Source organism: Cheilinus undulatus, linkage group 13 (genome assembly GCF_018320785.1).
Source record: "Cheilinus undulatus linkage group 13, ASM1832078v1, whole genome shotgun sequence".
In the NCBI taxonomy this organism is placed as follows: Eukaryota; Metazoa; Chordata; class Actinopteri; order Labriformes; family Labridae; genus Cheilinus; species Cheilinus undulatus.
In genome coordinates, this window is record NC_054877.1 from 15,861,287 (window position 1) to 15,879,739 (window position 18,453).

Here is an 18,453-nt window from a genome sequence, read left to right on the forward strand (position 1 = left end):
GACATTTTCAGTGATTATTGTGATTGCTCAGTGTGTGTCCTTCAGCTTGTATTGTTGATGCTGTCCCTGACCCAGTGATGATAGAGGCCAAAGCGCATCTTTCCTGCTTTCCTTTATGTGACGTAGACAGACAGACAGTAGCCTGTGCCAGAGAGAGGAGATGAAGTAGAGAAGGTTTCATGTGCAGGTGAACAATAGGCTACTATAATATCCTGTATTAACTTTTTCTGACAGGAAGTCTAATGAGTGTGTGTGGGTGAATAAAGAAATAACGATAGGATAAGATTATATCAGCATCATTAAGGATAAAAAAATGCTAGCTGATTATAGCACTTAAAGATGAAAATAACCAAATATGTGCAAAGTTGTTTCTATAGTTCTAAATCCATAAATTCATCAAAATGACAATTATGATTAAAATGCCAAGAAAGAGTAAAATAACATGACTACCTGGGAAGTTATCAGTGTGATAAAACATGGCCACATACCTTTGCTCAGTCATTATGTTAATAGGCAACGACTTAATTGACTGTTTTACCTTCATTGTAAGGTTCAAATGTGTTTTCAAAGATTCATTGTCTTCAAAGATTTTCTGCAAGGAGGGTAGGGGAAAAACATCTCTTTTAACAGTAAAAGTTGCCGGCGCCTGCTCATATCTAAAAATTTTGAGTTTGCAGCAAATTTTCCCAAAAGAAAATTATATTTCACTTTGCTGAAATAAAGTAGTTGCAACAGCTTTTTGAGTTGAAAAGAAAATGTCTCAACTTAAATCTTTATGTTCACCTGGTATACACCCTACATAATTAAATAAACCTGATGTAATGTTACATATCAACTAGTTAAGTTGTCAAAATGTAATCTTTAAAAAGTAACAGTGATAAAAGCAAATCCTGGACTTTTGTCTCATTTTTTTTGAGGCACAAATCCACGACCCACTGAAAATGGCTTTGCAGTCCACTTTTGGATCCCAATCCACCAGTTGAGAACCAAGGGATCTAGGATATCTAATTATGTAACAAACACAAGTTTTCATACCTAAATGTTTTACTTTTTAAGGCTACCCCTCACCAAGATGGCTGACCTGTAAACCCTTGTCAGAAGCCTGAAAGTGCATCTATGTCTCTATAGCCATGGGAGATGGCGCTGTGATGTCAGAATGATGTCATCATTTTGTTTCCTGGTAAGTATTCCTCCACCCACTTCAGAGCCCCAGCCTACTTCCTGTTCCCTTGGCAACCAATTCAGAGCTCCCAGCACTGCCACCAAGGTGCTGACACACCCAATGCTTCATAATTTGTTAACTGAACATTAAAAAAGTCGGTGACTTTTTAAAGTGTATTTGTTTTTTGTTATTTTCTTGTTCTAACTGTTAAGTTATTTGTCTTTGAAAAGTGCTGTATGAAGAAAGCTGAAACAGTTATTGTTCTTCCTCTTCTTCAAATCACTATCATTGTGTTCTGTAAGAATATCTGGTGAATCAGTAAACGTGCTTCACAGAAATTCTTGTCATGCCAAAAATCTCTCCGATAAAGGCCTGTGGATCCAAAATGAAAGATCAGTGAAAATGAAACTTCTCCATATCTCCAGCATCATTTGGAGTCTTGTGATTTCATTTCCCCGATCTGCAATCTTTGTGATATGTGGATTTGGTATTTTAGTGAGATACATAACAGACATTATCATTTGAAGCATCTGTCCCTGCTTCTTTCTGGTTACCGATATGTGACAGATCTATCAACTTGTATGCTATCAGATCCCTCCAGATACTGCTCCCTTTTGTGTGGGGAGGCACTGGGTGCTGCAGCCCCATTGAGACTCTGCAGCCTGCTGGGTATTCTATGCAGAGGAAATATAATGGTATTCATGGCACAGAGGACCCAATATGGATTTGAGCATAGAAATTCAGCTATTAAATCCTGACTGAGGCATTGGAAATGTATTCCTACAGTGGCAGGCTATGGTTATGGGAGGCTGCTATTGGATGGCGCTGCTGTGAATATGAATGTAGTTTTCAAACTTTTTGTAGGAGCATGTGCAGTTTTTTCTCAATACAAAGAAAAGTGTGTGTGGTGGTGCAATAGTTGGGGTGTCTTACTTGCAGTAGGTGTCATTTATCATGCCGTAGATATGGATCTCTTTGCACATGTCCATGGCGAGGATGAGCGTGAACCAGCCTGTGCTGAGGTAGGAGCCCGACTGGATCCTGCAGACACAAAGACAGCTCTTTAACTTTAATTTTCATTTGCATTAAATGAAGAAAGGTGAATCATTTGCATTACAATAAAAGTTCTCTGTAATGTTTCCAGTATGCATTGTTCTCTGACCTTTGTGCTCTCTGCTCTCTGTGTACTTGCCATATTGTAGATCTGAGACTTTAAATTATTCTAACAGCTGTTCTTTTTATAGGCGGCTCTGCTTAAGAGCCTCTGCTCGGGATCAAAAATGTAAATTTAAATGTAAATGTATGTACAGAACAGCAGCCATCGGATGAACAACCAGATGTCAGCTGTGCTTTAACTTCACATGAGTTTTAAACACCCATTTACTGCTGCGTTCATTAATAGTGAAAGAGGTTATAAAATCAGTGTTTGTGTGCAAAAAAAAAGTTCAAAAGTGGAGAAAAAAAGGCACACTCCTTTGTGCTCTTGAACGGCTCAACACAACAAGCAAACAACACCCCTGTGAACGATGCAGGAACCCTGTGGGCCAATCAGTAACTCCGTTTATAATCCTTTCATCATCGTCAGCAGCAGCAGACCGGCAGTGGATGAGTCACAACCTCTCAACATTTAAAAAAATGGACACTTTCATCATCTTCAAACACACAACATGCTGATGAGAAGAGTCTCCACTCAAAGTCTGTCCAAAGGAGGAGAGCAACCTCCCAAGTGTCTTACAGAGAACACCCACAGGGCAGAGGGGCCCTCACTTCCCAAGGGGTCCCTGCATCAAGATGCAAGGAGATTGAGACCTTGTATGGATTAGGTAAGGAGACGGGAATGTTTATGGTGGTAATGATGGTTAAAATAGTGAAATAAGTCAGACTGTGGAGGATCAAATGAAGCATTTGACAGCTGCAGTTTCACAGATACCCTTGCTGGTGATTAAAATGTCTAAAAAAGGAAACTATTTTCCATTTACCAACTTCTTTTAGCATTAAATCTTTGTTAACGTTTCCCCAATTGCCCTTTAGGCTGGTTTTCTTCAAACTTGATTCCTCTATTATAGGTTTGTGAGTCTAAGGATTCTCCATTTGACTAGCCACACCCAGGCCTGACTACTGCCAGGATTGTTGAATCAAGAAATCACCTAAATTGAACCTGTCTGACAAGACAGGAAGTAGGCTACAAGAACTCATTAAGCCAAACATCATGCCACCATCTAAAGAAATTCAAGAACAGATTAGAAACAAAAGACAGTCTGAAAAGGGTTACAAAGCCATTTCTAAGGCTTTGGGACTCCAGTACAGTGGTGAATCTTCCCAAGAGTGGTCGGCCTACTAAATTTCCTCCAAAAGTGATCAACAACTCATCCAGGACGTCACAAAAGAACCCAGAACAACATCTAAAGACCTGCAAACCTCACTGGCCTCAGTTAAGGTCAGTGTTCATGATTTAACAATAAGAAAGAGACTGGGAAATACTGGGCATGGGAGAGTTCCAGGGCCAAAACCACTGCTAAACAAAAAGAACACAAAAGCTCGTCTCCCATTTGACTAAAAAAAGACTTTTGGGAATATACTCTGTGGCCTGACGAGACAAAAGGTGAACTTGTTGGAAGGTGATACACCTGGCGTAAAACTAACAGAGCATTTCATAAAAAGAACATCATACCAACAATCAAACATGGTGGTGGTAGTGTGATGGTCTGGGGCTGCTTTGATGCTTCAGGACCTGGACAACTTGCCATAATTGACAAAACCATTAATTCTGCTTTCCGTTAGAAAATCCTGAAGGAGGATGTCCAGCCATCAGTTTGTTGCCTCAAGCTTAAGCAAAATGGATTATGCATCAGAACAATGATCCAAACTCACTAGAAAGTCTTTTGGAGTGGCCTAGTTAAAATCTGGACTTGAATCCTATTGTGTTGCTGTGGCATAATCTTAATCAGACCATCCATGCTCCAAAACCCTCCAATGTGGCTAAATTAAAACAATTATGCATAGAGAAGTGGGCCAGAATTCCTCAATGCCAAGACTCATTGCCAGTTATCACAACTGCTTGTTTGTAATTGTTGCCACCAAAGGTAGAACACCCAGTAATTAGTCTTTGTCTAATATTACAATTTGTTTGATGATATGGGACATTAAAGTGACAATTATGCAAAAAAAAGAAAAGAAATCAGGAAGTGGGCAAGTACTTTGTCATGACATGTATGCTAAAAAAAAGTATTAAACTGTATCACTGTGATTCCCACCCATAATCACATCTACAGCAGAGGCCCCATGAATAAGAAGGATAAATAAATATACTACAATGCTTTTTGACTGGGTGGTCTGCAATAAATGGAAAAGCAATATCAAAGAGTTGAAACAAGAACAGCTAACCAAAAGAGAAAATGAGAACAAAGGAAAAGACATGACTTCCCAAGGTGATGTTGATGTCTGGGAAATCCTGCAGCCATGATGAAACATGTCACCGTTATCAGGAATCCTGTTTATTCGTACTACAGCCTCACACAGACAGCCTCTGTGTCTCAGGCTTTGCCAGATTCAGCACCTTGGACAGCGATCAAACCTTTGACTTGGTTTGTTTTGAGTAGGGGGGTCCCAATGTTTTTGGCACAAAACTCTGGAATGATTACTCTGCTGGCTCATCTCATAAAGTAGGTGTCTACTCACTGCAACCAATTTAAGAAACTGGCACATGGCTGTTAACATAAAATCATTCAGCGATCCACAGGAAAGAAGAGCCTACAGACATGCTGGTGGCTTTGTGAGGCTGAATTTGGCAAAGCTGAGATTGAGTTTATTGGTAGTGCCAGGAAGCTAGCATGATAGTAATGACAAGTTTTTAGGTATGACCAGTCCTGATGGGGAAATAAATGTGTGTGCATAAAAGAACAACAATCCTTCCAATAATCTACTCAAATATTTCCTCATAAAAACAGAGAAATAAACTTCAGAGGCATCAGTCTGGGCCAAAGTGATAGAGTAACCAACTTGGCGACTGATCAAAACTACTTGATATGGTGCAACAAAAAAATATTCTCTGTGCTCTCCTGTTCTATGTCTCTTGGCTCAAAGGTGAACTTATTATCTTGAAAACTGATTGCATGAAGCATAAGTCTGAAAGCATGCCACTGATTAAACCTGCCCTAAGCTTTACAGCGCCTGTAATCAGCTCATTAAAAATACTTCATTACTTAAGTTTTCTTGTCTGTCAGAAATAATTACCAATAAAACTCTTTCTTGCTTGTTACTGTGCTGTGAAAGCAGCTGGTGTGCCACTGATTCAGGTCTGAGTGATAACTGGAGGTTCATTTCCCAATTGATTCACTAACTAGACACCTAATCTGTTTTTCCCTGTTGTCAAACGTCCACTGATGCTAGTTTTTTTTAAATGATATATAATTATGAACTGTGATTACAGGCAATTATGAATGTAGACTTTTTAATTAAAGCAGAAAAAGAGACAGGCGGGTGGAAGATGGCACTGAACAAAGAGTCATAATTTAGCATTTCTAAGCTGATGTCTAAAACGTGGCATTTGAGTTAAAAAGTCTGACCTTTGATTGAAGTGACCGCATGAGACCTGGTTAGTAATGACACTGTGTGAGTTCAATGGGTCTAAACAGACAGGAGGTTATGACTCTAAAATGACACATAATATAATGTATGTATTCAATTCATGTATAACAATCCTTGGTATTGAATATGTGAAAAGAGGGGACATTCATGATCAAGAATAAGGCAAAAGGATACATTACTATGATGCAATATGATAAGATGTCATGCACTATGATGTATTCTGATATGATACAACAAAACTCAATACAATACAATACAGTACGATACAATCAGATATGTATTGATCCTATATAATATGATACAGGCAGTTCAATATGTTAGGACACAATTCAATACCAAATGATACGGTAGGATACAGTATCATTCAATATGATAAGAAACAATTCAACAACAGCGTAGGATACAATATGATACATTATGACATGATATAATTTGATATGATACAATACAATTCATTACAATATGATATGGTACAGTACAGTATGGTGAGATACAATATGAAAACATATGAAACGAAACTATTTAATTCCAGTGATAGGATATTACACCGAATGATATGATACTACAATAAAGTGTGATAAAATAGGATATGATATGACACAGTGCAATATGATACGATCTGATTCAGTACGATATGGAACGATATGAAACTTTTCAATACCAGTGATGGGATACGATATGATACCAACCATCAGGATATGATTCCAATCGATACCACACTATATGATAAGAAACAATATGATATGATATGATATGATATGATATAGTATGATATGATATGATACAATACAGTATGGCACAATATGATACGAAGATAACTATATCGTACCACAGGGGTTCCAAAACTTTTCAGCCCATTACCCCACAAAAAAAAACGGCATCAGAGATCAAGCACCATCCCCCATCTTTCCTTAAGGGGGATAAAGCGCATGACATTGCACAAAGCATCATGTATCATTCTGACATCCTCTATGGCACTCTAAATAAGTTCTGATTCAGCAGCAGATTTCTCCATTAAAAGATTCTTTCTACACCTCTTTGTCAGCGATAGCCTGGGCTGGAGGCGTTATGCTTTCACGCTGTCCGTCTGTCCATCCATCTGGGCCATTCTAGGAAACACAACAACTCAAAAACACTTTGAGGGATTTTCTTCAAATTTTGCACAAATGTCCACTATGGATAAAGGATGAACTGATTATTATGGAGGTGAGAAATCAAGGTCAAAAATCATCCAAACCTTTCTTCTTTCACTGTCTGGCAAACGCATATCATCAGAGGAATATAACTGCTGAGCAGTGGTTGAAGTTTATCAGAAGACAAGTAAACTGTATTCATACAGAAAAACAGTGTGATTCACAATCAGTGACTTGAAACGAAACATTATAAAAGTGCACATCAAGCTAAGTTATGGACAGCTGAATTGTACAGACTTAATTGTTTGTCTGGACAATGGATATGTGTACCATTTTGGTAAACAGCTCAAACCCAAGAGGCTGTGATTAAGGGAGAGCAGTCAAGCCCTGATGTGAGGCATATACATGTGTATCATAATTGAATTTTTTGAATATTTCAGTGTATTTTAGTATATTTAAATCAGCTACATTAGCCTTAATTTCAACAGAAACAAGAAATCTAAGGCTTTAGTTTTCAACAGGGCTCTCGTAACTGTTGGTTCTTGGGCCCTAAAGATCAAATGAACTCAAGACAGATAAAAAACACGAAAAGATAAATGTGCATACTCAACTTATACACAGAAACCTAGTTTTAAACCAGGAGTGTCAAACCCAAGGCCTTGGGGCCATATATGGCCAGTGGTACAGTTATGCAGATTACCGCCAGTAAAATAAAGTTAATTCAGCCTTGATGATTTAAAATATCCTTGTTAAGTCATAGAAATCTGAAAAAGAGTGAAAATAATTGGATAAAAAGTCTGGAATGTGGGAGAAAAAAAAAATACATTTATTTTCTACTCTGAAACACACAATTATTAAAGTAAAGATTTTGACTTTTTATTTTAATTTTTTGACTTTTAAAACTCAATTTTTGAGTTCTTACTGATATTTAGACCTTTAAAACCCATGATTTCTTATTTCATCTCATATTTTGATTTTTAAAACTCATGGTTTCCGGTTCTTATTTTGATATTTTGACCTTGTAAACTCACAGTTTTGAATTTAGTCTTATATTTTCACTTTTAAAACTCACAATTTCTAATTTTATTTTCACTTTGACCTTTAAATGTTATGATTTTGAAATTAATTTACATATTTTCATCTTTTAAATTCATCATGATTTCGATTTTTATCCCAAATTTGACTTTCGGAACTCAGAATTTCAAATCCTTTCTCCTATTTTGATTTTTAAAAACTCACAATTTCTAATTTTATTTTCACTTTGACCTTTAAATGTCATGATTTGTTATTTATTTTCAGATTTTGACCTTTAAATATCATTATTTCTAATTTATTTTCAGATTTTGACCATCAACAATCATGATTTTGATTTTTATTCAAAATATGACTTTTAGAAGTCACAACTTGAAATCCTTTGTAATATTTTGACCTTTAAATCTCATGATTTCTACTTTTATTTCATAATTTGACTTTTAAACTCACCATTTTTAATACTATCTCATATTTTGATGTTTCAATCTCATGATTCCAACTTTCTATCTCATTTATTCTCCTTTTGAAAACAATATTATGACTTTTAATTTTGTGTTTTACCTTTGAACTAATAAGTTTGACATTTTATCTCCAATTTTGACCTTTAAACTTATCATTTTGACATCTTTTTAATCTCAAAATCATTTTTCATCAGTGCTAAGGTTTTTGTCCCCATAAATTATTACTGGTAAAATGAGACTGAGAGGTTATGGTTAAATGTTGACCCTGTTTGGCTCTCAGGTTAGACCCTACATTCAGAAACCAACCCCTGCTGTGATTGAGTTAGACACTCCGGCTCTAAACTGAAGAGAAACAGTGCTGTGGCTCTCTGAGGTCCTCAGGTAGGGTATTCATGTATAATAAGAAGACATCAACTGAAACTGGGCATTGTTTTCTTTCAGTTTGCAAAAAGCTGCATATATTACAGACACACAAGAATGACAAAAGCACCAGGGTCCAGTGGCAGTGTTGCAGCTTAACACTGTGTAGAATCCACATTTGTACTTGTCTCGGTTACCGCTGCAGCTGAACATGAAACAGGTGGAGGCTGCAGCTTTTTATTCACAGGACAGTCCAACATGACAGCCGGCTGCCGAGTGTTAAATCAGTTCTGATGCTATAAACAGTTTTTCTAGATATAGGACCACCCAGCTATCTGCTGCTGTCTTAATAAAGCACATCTCTATCTTTGGCTCTGAGTAATAAAAGCTGCAGTGAGGAGCTCTGTTCTGTTTGGAGATCAAATAAAAGCCAATGATACTCAGAGTCCTCGGCTCTTAATTTGATGAAGTTTGAGTTTTTCTAAGTGGTGCTCTTATCGTCGTCAGTTCAGCTGTTTATCTCTCCTGCTTGTTCCAAATTAACCTCTGTTTCTGCTAATTAAAAAGTAAAATGTGTCATGCACTCCTGTGCAGCTGAGGATTTGTTTTAAAGACCCTGACAGCAGGATGATTGTTACAGACACTGAAGAGCCTTCGTGAGTGAGATTGCGATTTAATCACAATTTAACTGTGAATAGAATTTCAGAAAATACAAAGAAGTGGTAGCAAAGCGTCTAAGTCTCAAAGTGATGACTGTTTTGACAGGAAAACAGTCATTTATAATCATAATTTTTCATTTTTAGAGTGGTATAGCTCTAGAGATTTAACCAATGTGGACTTCAGAACTCACTAATCAAAAAAGGTTTCTGAAGAGTGCTTTTGAAGCCCATGAGTGGTGGTCACCATTTTGGAAATGTCTCAAACTAAATTTCAGTCTGCCTAGCAACAGGCAGAGAGAAGGAGCAGACCTTAGGCCTCCTGTCAAGCAGTTCAAATGTGCCCACCTTTCAGTCGGATCAGCCAGGCCCCTTATCATAAATGGCTAATCCTTCAACCAAATTAAAAAATGAATAATAAAAAAAAACACCCACTCCCTGCACAGTTTGTGCCAATCAAGAAATTAGTTATTCACACCAAATTTGTTTTTGGACCAGGCTGTAAACATGTTTATTTCTGCTGTTAAAATTGCCTTTTTGGAACGGACGGGTTTGTGACTTCTGGGACTTTTGCAGCCAGCCTCAAGTGGGCACCCAAGGAGCTACAAGATTTTGCACGTCCAAATTGGTTTCATTTTTCAACACCGGCGGATGCTGCTCGCTTTGAACGCACCTCTTTCATCCCTCAGCTTCCCCCTCTCCTTCTGGCCTTCCCCCGGCTCTCTCTTCCTGTTTCACGGAAGATTGATATGGAGAGTGGCAGACAAGTGCTCATAAACATTAGAAAATAAGATTCAGGGATCAATTTCAAGTGACGATACGTATCTCAGAGCTTATTTGGTTATCTGTTTGTCTTTTCTTTGATTTATAAAGTCTTTAAGTTCTCCTTCACTTGAACCCTAGTGACAACACTTTGTCATTTTCCCATAGACTCAGAATCCCTGAGTAGCCCAGAGGGGGACAGGAATCCTTTCTCCTTGAGTTTAAACTCTGATGCTAATGCTAACAAGCGTGTCCTACACTGAGCCATAACTAACAGACAATGGAAGATACTTTAATAAACTTATCAGGTTATGGTCAGATTGTTTTATAAAAGATTGAGTGAAAGATTTTACTCAGTGGCACAGACATGACAATCCCAGTCATCTTTTCCTGCCTCAAATGCTTTCCAAAATTAGTAGTCTGTTTCCCTCCTTAGCATAAAGCACACATCCCATCATTTTGTCATTTATATTGTATATTCACCATATGTGATTATGGTCTGAGCCACTTAAGTAAATTAAATGAAATTACACTTAGTAGGTGTTCCCCTTAATGCTGATTGTATCTTTGATGTCAGTGTGAACACCAAGCTGAGAACAACAAACCCAAAGGGAATTTTACTAAACTCTCTCTTTAGGCAGTTATTACTAAATGATATATTTACATAGGGTTCATGCAATTTTTGCATGGAAATAAACAAACTGAAGGAAGCACTACACTGTCTGTGTGAACACTGAGCTGAGAACAACAAACCAAAATGGGAATTTCAATTCACTTTTTTGTCATGCAGTCATAACTCAGTGATACACGATATGGAGAAAAGTACTTGACCACACCTCTTAATTATGTGATGTTTAAGTTAGACTCATTACAGGTGTATGAAATCAAGCTCATGCAGTCTCTATTAGCAAACATTTGTGATACAAAATAGGTTGTTCTGAAGTGCTAAAACATGGTACTGTGATGGATGCCAGCTTTGTGAAATTTTGTCCCTGCTGGAAATTCCAAAGTCAACTGTAGGTGATATTTTAAGACAGTGGAAGTGTTTAGGAACAACATCAACTTAGCCGAGGAGAAGACCACATGGGTGAGTCTGGGTTTGTGAGAGGCATCTGGCTGCAGACCTCTGTGGTGGGGTGTTTCAGGCTCATTTGTTCCAGACCTCCACAGTGGGTGGGAAGTGATGTACTAACCCTTGTTGGATTTTTCCTGGTTTTTGGTGTGTTATTTTTCAATTTTAGCCCCCCCAATGTCACAATGTCACTTCTCACCCCACAATCGACGTTGCCCCATTGTAGAGGTCTGGGGTCTGACAGATGCTAAGAGAACGTTACCTGTCTGACTGCATAGTACCAACTGTTAAGTTTAATGGAGGAGGGATACTAGTATGGGACTGTTTCTCAGGGTTTGGGTTAAGGATGCGGGCAGTTAATCAGTAAAATGGTTAAAATCGTTTATCAAATTAGCCAGCACAGGATTTACTAGTCGGTTAAAATAATTACCTATCATTTTTTTATGAACATGGGCTTGAAATCCCAGTCTATGATGCTCTTTTGAACTGTAATGAACCTCCCACCATAAGAGGCTGCAGTAGCTTCAGTTAATGGCCGCTACCTTCCTCTCTGGCACTTCACCAGATGTAAATATGACAAGCTCAGCGGTGGCTTAGCAATTAGCATGTAGTTGGAAGGCCTTGGTACGACAGTTTTCTAAAGTAGTAATTGGAAATAAAGTGGCATGTCGGCTATCAAGGGTTGGACTCAAGTGTAACTACTCACCCAATGTGAAAAGAGGCCACATATCAAAGCATGATATTGATCTGCAAAGAGGAACGAAGGAAGGTGGCACTAGCTCTTAATGCTAGCCGAGCTGTAGGTAGTATATCAGGCTAACATCATACCTGCTGACACAATGACCCTGGGAGGAATTTGACCGTTTTCTAGGGATTTTCTCCTCTTTAGACTAGTGGGTTAAACAAAATTCAAATGAGCATTTAGCTGAATAGGGAAATAGATGCTTAGGAACATCCTTAGTCTGGGCTAGGCCCTTACATTAATGTTCCAGCACACCAAGATATTTCGGGCAATGCTATGCTTCCAACCTTGTGGCAACAGTTTGGGGAAGGCCCTTTTCTATCCATGACTGTGCCCTAGTGCACAAAGCAAGGACTATGAAGACATGTTTGATGAATTTGGTGTGGAAGAACGTGATTGGCCCGCACAGATCCCTGACTTCAACCCTACTGAGCGCCTTTGGGATAAACTGGACCTGAGATTGTGAGTCTGGCCTTCTAGTATGATATGAGTGGCTGACCTCATAAATGTTCATGCATGGGCACAAGTTCCTGCAAAACTCTTACAGAAAGTCTTCCATGAAGAGTGGAGGCTGTTAAAGCTGCAAAAGGGGCGAACTCCATTTCAGAGTATTTGAATACAATGTCATTACAGCCTGTTGGTGTAATGGTCAAGTGGCTGACAGTGTATATTTATATAAGGTGTATTTGATGTTGCATTTGATCCATTTAAGGCTGCAGTAGACTGCAATAATTCACCACAAACTGCAAACTGTAAACAGCTCTAGTTGGGACTAAATAACCCAGATTCCCCCTAAAAAGCTGCAGATGTAAATTTCTAAATCTCCTTTATGAACCTACCAATGCCAACTCAGTGATCATAATTAACAGAAACAAGCTGGACTTCATTTAGGAACCAATCAGCCATAAAACACTACATTTGTAGACTATTAAACACCCGATATTTCCGAAGCCAAACAAACCCCCGAGTACACAGACAGCAGAGTTTCGGGGCGGCCAAATTACCAAAAAGTGCTATTTGTTGTAATAAGGGAGCGGAGGAGCACAGGAGGGAAATGGCACATTATCTGCGATACACAGCTCTGCAGCCTCAGCCATCAGAGCTGTCAACACATCACTATTAGCCTGCATTATTCATCAGCCATTTGCCACTCTAGCAGTAGACACACATACATACAGCATACCCACACAAACACCATATCCCCAGTGGAGAGCTGAATGTCCTGGAGCAAAAAAAGGTATGCTGGAATAAATAAAGGGGAGGGATCTTCTGACCTGATATAACGTTTGAAAACAGATGTCTACAAGAGTAGAGCGACTTCAACGTTGACAACAGGTAATGTGTTTACCTGTGACTATTATAATAGGACAACACAGCAGAAAGAGCCTGTTGTGGCCAATTTAAAGCTGAGATAAGGCACGGTTTGAAGCTGCTATGGCAGGCAGGCGGGGAAAAAAAACATATACAGCCAGAGGACAGAAAAAGAAAGCAATTTGCTTGTTTTGTTTAAGCAGAAAAACACAAATTTTACTCTGAGAGGGTGAACAAAGGTGTCGGGAGGTCTGGTTCCACACTGCCTGGCTTTTTACAACATCTCTTCCAGTCCTCTCGCCTTCTGCTGCCTTGAAAATAGAGCACAATAAAATGTGTTTGGGCACAGATTGAAAAAAAAAAGACAAAAAAATAAAGAAAAAAAAGCTCATTTAAATGCTTCTTTTACTTGCTCCGATAACAAGTGACAAGTGATGCAGAAGTGATTGGGGCTGACATGCTGGGACGCTGTGGCGCTACCAGCACAAGAATATGAAGGGTGCAGGAGAAATGAAGTCAGACACTTAGAGCAGGGTCTAAGTAAATAATCCCTCAAGTCTGACTGAGCCAGAGCTTATTGTGCTTTACCTGCCGAGTGCCGGAGGCTACGGAGCGGTGGAGAGCTGTCCAGGATCAGGGAGAGACTCGTCTACCTCGGTACTCCGTTCAATAACTCGCACTTGACATTCACAGCAGGGAAGCTGTCCATGTGTGCGAGAAAAGCCGCGCTGACGACCGGTTTAGACCGAGCGTGCGTTATAATGCCTCTGCAGCTGCACAAATTTGATACGACACCTGTCAGAAACACTTAGTGGAATGTAAGTCAGCTCTTTTGTGAGGACTTGAACCTCCGCTCAGAAGGAAATCAGGTTGACTCTAAACACTGTGATACGTCAGGGTAGAGTCAATTCTAATACAATGCTGGATCAATGCAAATATTCACTTTAGAAGACACCTGCTGTGTTCTGCTGGGTTTACATGACCACCTGGTCCCACAATGGATGGATCAGATTCAATTAAAATCAAACTATGGTTCAGAGGCTTCTGCCAGACCATTTATCAAGACTGCTGTTTAAGGAATAATGTTGCAATCTTATTTTACGCTCTTTTAAAATGAAGCTACATAAAGCAGCTGGTTAGCAAATCACAAAGACTGAAAACAAGAGGAATCTAAAAAAAACAGTCAAACTAACAAGTCTATTGGTGCTTTGAAACATAATGGGTTATCTATTCTGTATTGTCCATTAATGATAGATTAACACTGCTAGCTCTAAGTTCTGTTTTAGGTTATGGTGTTAAATCCACACTAAATCCTGTTGACTGTGTATTCAAATTAGGTTGTCACAACCCCAATTCCAATAAAGGGGCGCTGCGTAAAATGTAAAAAGAGACAGATACGCCAGAGGGATTTTTTTTTCACACATCCATCTGTTAAACCTCTCATACACAGCATTTGGATGAGGGCAGCGCTTTAAAAAAAAAAAAAAAATCAGAGGGTGATTGGATGAACTTTCTTTCTGTCACATCTTTACGGGCCAATCAGAGCAAAACACGTGACGTAGCTGCTACCAAGCTGAACCCCTACCGAAGGAGTAAACTCAATATAGAGCTGCATAACCAGAACCATGGCGACTATAGACATGTCAGTACATGACTTTTGTCAGTTTTGAAAAGAAAAAAACTCACTGCTGTTCTTTGTTCTTTTTTTAACAAAGAAATTTTGTCAAGTTCTGATAAAACTGGCGCTTTAGCAGCATCCACGCTAATCTCTTGCGCCATATCTGCACCGGCCTTTTGTTGCTGCTTGCTTACGTCACATACTGCGCCTTGTCGCTGACTGGTCCTGTCACTTTCTAAGCGGGTCCAGATGTTTCAGACGGGAGCTTTGCAAGATGGATTCGCCAGTGAGGAACACGGAAATGGGCGCATCCATCTGCTTTGCAAGGTTAGAGACAGAATGCAACGATTTGCAAATCCCATAAACTCGTATTTTATTCACAATTAAAATAAACAACATATCAGATGTTGAAGCTGAGACATTTTACCATTTCATGATAAATACTTGCACATTTTGAATTTGATAGGCAGCAACACATTTCAAAAAAGTTGGGATGGGGCAACAAATTGCTACAAAAGTAAGTGGTTCAAATGGAAAACAGCTGGAGGAGCATTTTGCATCTAATTAGGTTAACTGGCAACAAGTCAGTAAAATAGCAGAATCTCTCAGAAGTAAAGATGGGCAGAGATTCACCAATCTGCAAAGAACTACATCTACAAATTGTGAAACAATTTCAGAAAAGTATTCCTTGATGTAAACCTGCAAAGACTTCGAATATCCCACCATCCACAGTACATATTATCATCAAAAGATTCAGAGAATCTGGAGAAATCTCTGTGTGCAAGGGACAAGGTCGCAGGTCAATAATGGATGTGTGTCCTACAGACTAAAGACTAAAGATCCCCCCCTCCCCTCCTGCTTTTCTTCTACCACATCTGATTAATTAAACACAGACACACACATCGACTCAGCTGCAGTTAGAGAATGGAGGGCAAAAACCTCTCCTCTGCACAAGACAAGCTGTCAGTGTGGCTCTCTGCTCTGGTTTTAACAAGAACAGCGGTCCAGGTCAGAGTAAACTGAAGCGGTCCTACTGCGACGTCCAAGCTAACAGCTAACAGAGGACTAAATGGGACAAGCTCACCGCTATGATCGGAAAGCCATGCTGTAACAGACCAGGAGTATAGTGAGAATATTTCACTGCGATGGAAAGCTTTCGGTGTTGCTCTCTGCGCTTGTTTGGATTTAGACAAACTGCCCCAACTTTTTGGGAATTGGGGCTTGCATTCCTTGGTTGTAAAGACTGCAGTTTTTTATTTAATACAACTTTGATCCAATCAGAGAATCCTTCTCTCTTCTTCTATAGAAACACGGTCCAGATGCCAGCTTCTTCAGCATCAAATTTGATGCATTTTGTGACTGCAAATTTGTTTAAAAAGCTCCCTCTTTATAATTGCTATAAAACAATGTATGCGTCAAGGTTAAGCGACCATTTAAAACCCAGAAAGAAGACCAGATGTTGTACGTCTCTTAAAAAACAGCCTTCAATTTTCAATCAAATTCAGCCCACTCTTAAATTCAGTGTCTAGACAGCTTTTGACTTGCAAATCAGCCAAAGATTTCTTCTTTGTTCCTTCAACCCACAATCAATTTCCAGCAGTTACCTGTTATTTAATGGAGCAGAGCACGTCAGGCTTTCTGTAACAAAAGGTCACCAGTGCTCCTTAAATGAAATTTATAACAAAAATGATGTAAAAGAGCAGAATCAGTACAGAACCCTCTGTTCTTTTTGCCTGGGCTGTTCATGAGACCCTAACCCTCCCACACACCCGACCTTTACTAAGTTATTTCAGACAATTATTGAGCGTTTCATTCGTCTAGAGAGGAAGGACACTTCTCTTGTTCACTTCTATTCTGCCTTCAAGAAAAGCACCACTCCAGCAGAGTTACAGTTGTAGGTCTCTAAAGCACCAAACAAGTAGCACATGCAAGCACAATGCCATTGTAGAGCAGGGCTTCTGCAGCAGATGCACTAGTTTAATATTGATCCAGATTCACAAACATGAACAGCAGAAGTAGCCGCTGTCCCTCTCTCTGCAAGTTTCTCCTCCTGGCAGCATGTACTCTGATGCAAATAACTCTTTGGTATTAATTGATTATTTCAAACGACAACAGACCGGGAGGCAAGTCATCTTGTTTGCCCATGGGCGGGTTGTGTGTAGAGGAACAACATACCGTGTCTTCTCTAGTCTCTGAAGCAGCTGGGGAGCCTCTGGGACATCACAGTGACAAAATCATGAGCACAGCCGCGGGGTGAGAACATGCTTTTTTTCAAACTTTTTTCCCCTTCCACAGACCACAGAGCACAGCAATTTATTTTAATGATGAGAATGAGCAATGCAGCCGTGTTAGTTTGTTGAGGCGTTTCTTAATTCTGCCAAGAGGCTCTATGAAACATCAGGGGTGACCTCCACACCCTGCATCATGAAAATGCTGTTTCCTTTCTTCCAGCCCACTTTTGTTTACTTTCGTACCAAGACACAGCGCTATTAATAATCAGGAAGAGGAGGTTAAAACACAATGCTGAAGAAGAGAAGTTTAATCTATTCCGTGGATGATGCGAGGTCATAATGAAGCCTGCTGTTTTCAGTGCTTTATCTTTTTTCCAGCAATGACTCATTTGGAGCTTTGTTTAAATCTTAAATTTGAATCTCCTGCATTGACATCCCTTTTCAAAATCAGGCCTGTTTATATTGTTTATCAGTCTTTTACCATGCTGTAACTTTGGCCGTGCTTAAGTCTTGTATATCACAAAAACTACCTCATGGATTGCAATAACCCAGCTAGCATGCCTATATGGGTTCCACCATGGAACCAATGAACAAACCCACTTGGGACCTGGATTTGAACCCACATGGACATGCTGACTAGTAATCGTCTGACCAAACATTCTCCTTCTGGATTTTCTAGTAGACAGCAGAATTTATGGCTCCATCAGTTACAGCAAGTGGTGCAGGTCCTGAAGCAGCAAAGCAGCCCCGGACATCACACTGCCACCACCATGTTTGACTGCTGGTATGATGATCTTTTTAGGAAATGCTGTGTTACTTTTACACCAGACGTAACGGGACACAAACCGTCCAAAAAGTTCAACTCTTGTCTTATCAGTCCACAGAATATTTTCCCAAAAGTCTTGGCTGCCATCAAGATGTTTTTGACAAATATAAGACAATATAATGTCATCAGATGTATGGTTTTGGTAGGCTGGTCAATCCTGAGATGGTTTACTGCTGTTCAAGTTTTCTCCGTTTGTCGATAATGGCTCTCACCACGGTTTGCTGGAGTCCCAAAGCCTTAGAAATGGTTTTGTTCAATAATAATTAATAATTCCTATGAAACAAATGCACATATACCAGCTACAGGTCAGAACATTTGAGAACTGAGCTGGTGTTTTAAAAGACAGATGATAAGCTGTTTGGAAGAATCGGCTCTTAACGCTCACCAAAAAGAGCTGGAACTTCCATCAATAGATGCAAATTTTGGAATTATTCAGCTGCTGGTTGTGCTTCCAGACAATTAGAGTGGTTTAATAACTGTTTGTAGCTATTTAAGCCATG

The 18,453-nt window shown here is 39.3% G+C and overlaps 1 protein-coding gene across 1 annotated transcript in view; it reads right to left on the reverse strand.

Annotated features, from left to right (window-relative positions):
• st6galnac3 (ST6 (alpha-N-acetyl-neuraminyl-2,3-beta-galactosyl-1,3)-N-acetylgalactosaminide alpha-2,6-sialyltransferase 3) overlaps positions 1-18,453 on the reverse strand; it is a 141,033-nt gene that overhangs the window by 12,290 nt on the left and 110,290 nt on the right. Inside the window, exon 4 of the mRNA XM_041803825.1 lies at positions 2,096-2,203. Coding sequence (XP_041659759.1) covers positions 2,096-2,203 — 108 coding nt within the window. The remainder of the gene's footprint in view (positions 1-2,095; positions 2,204-18,453) is intronic.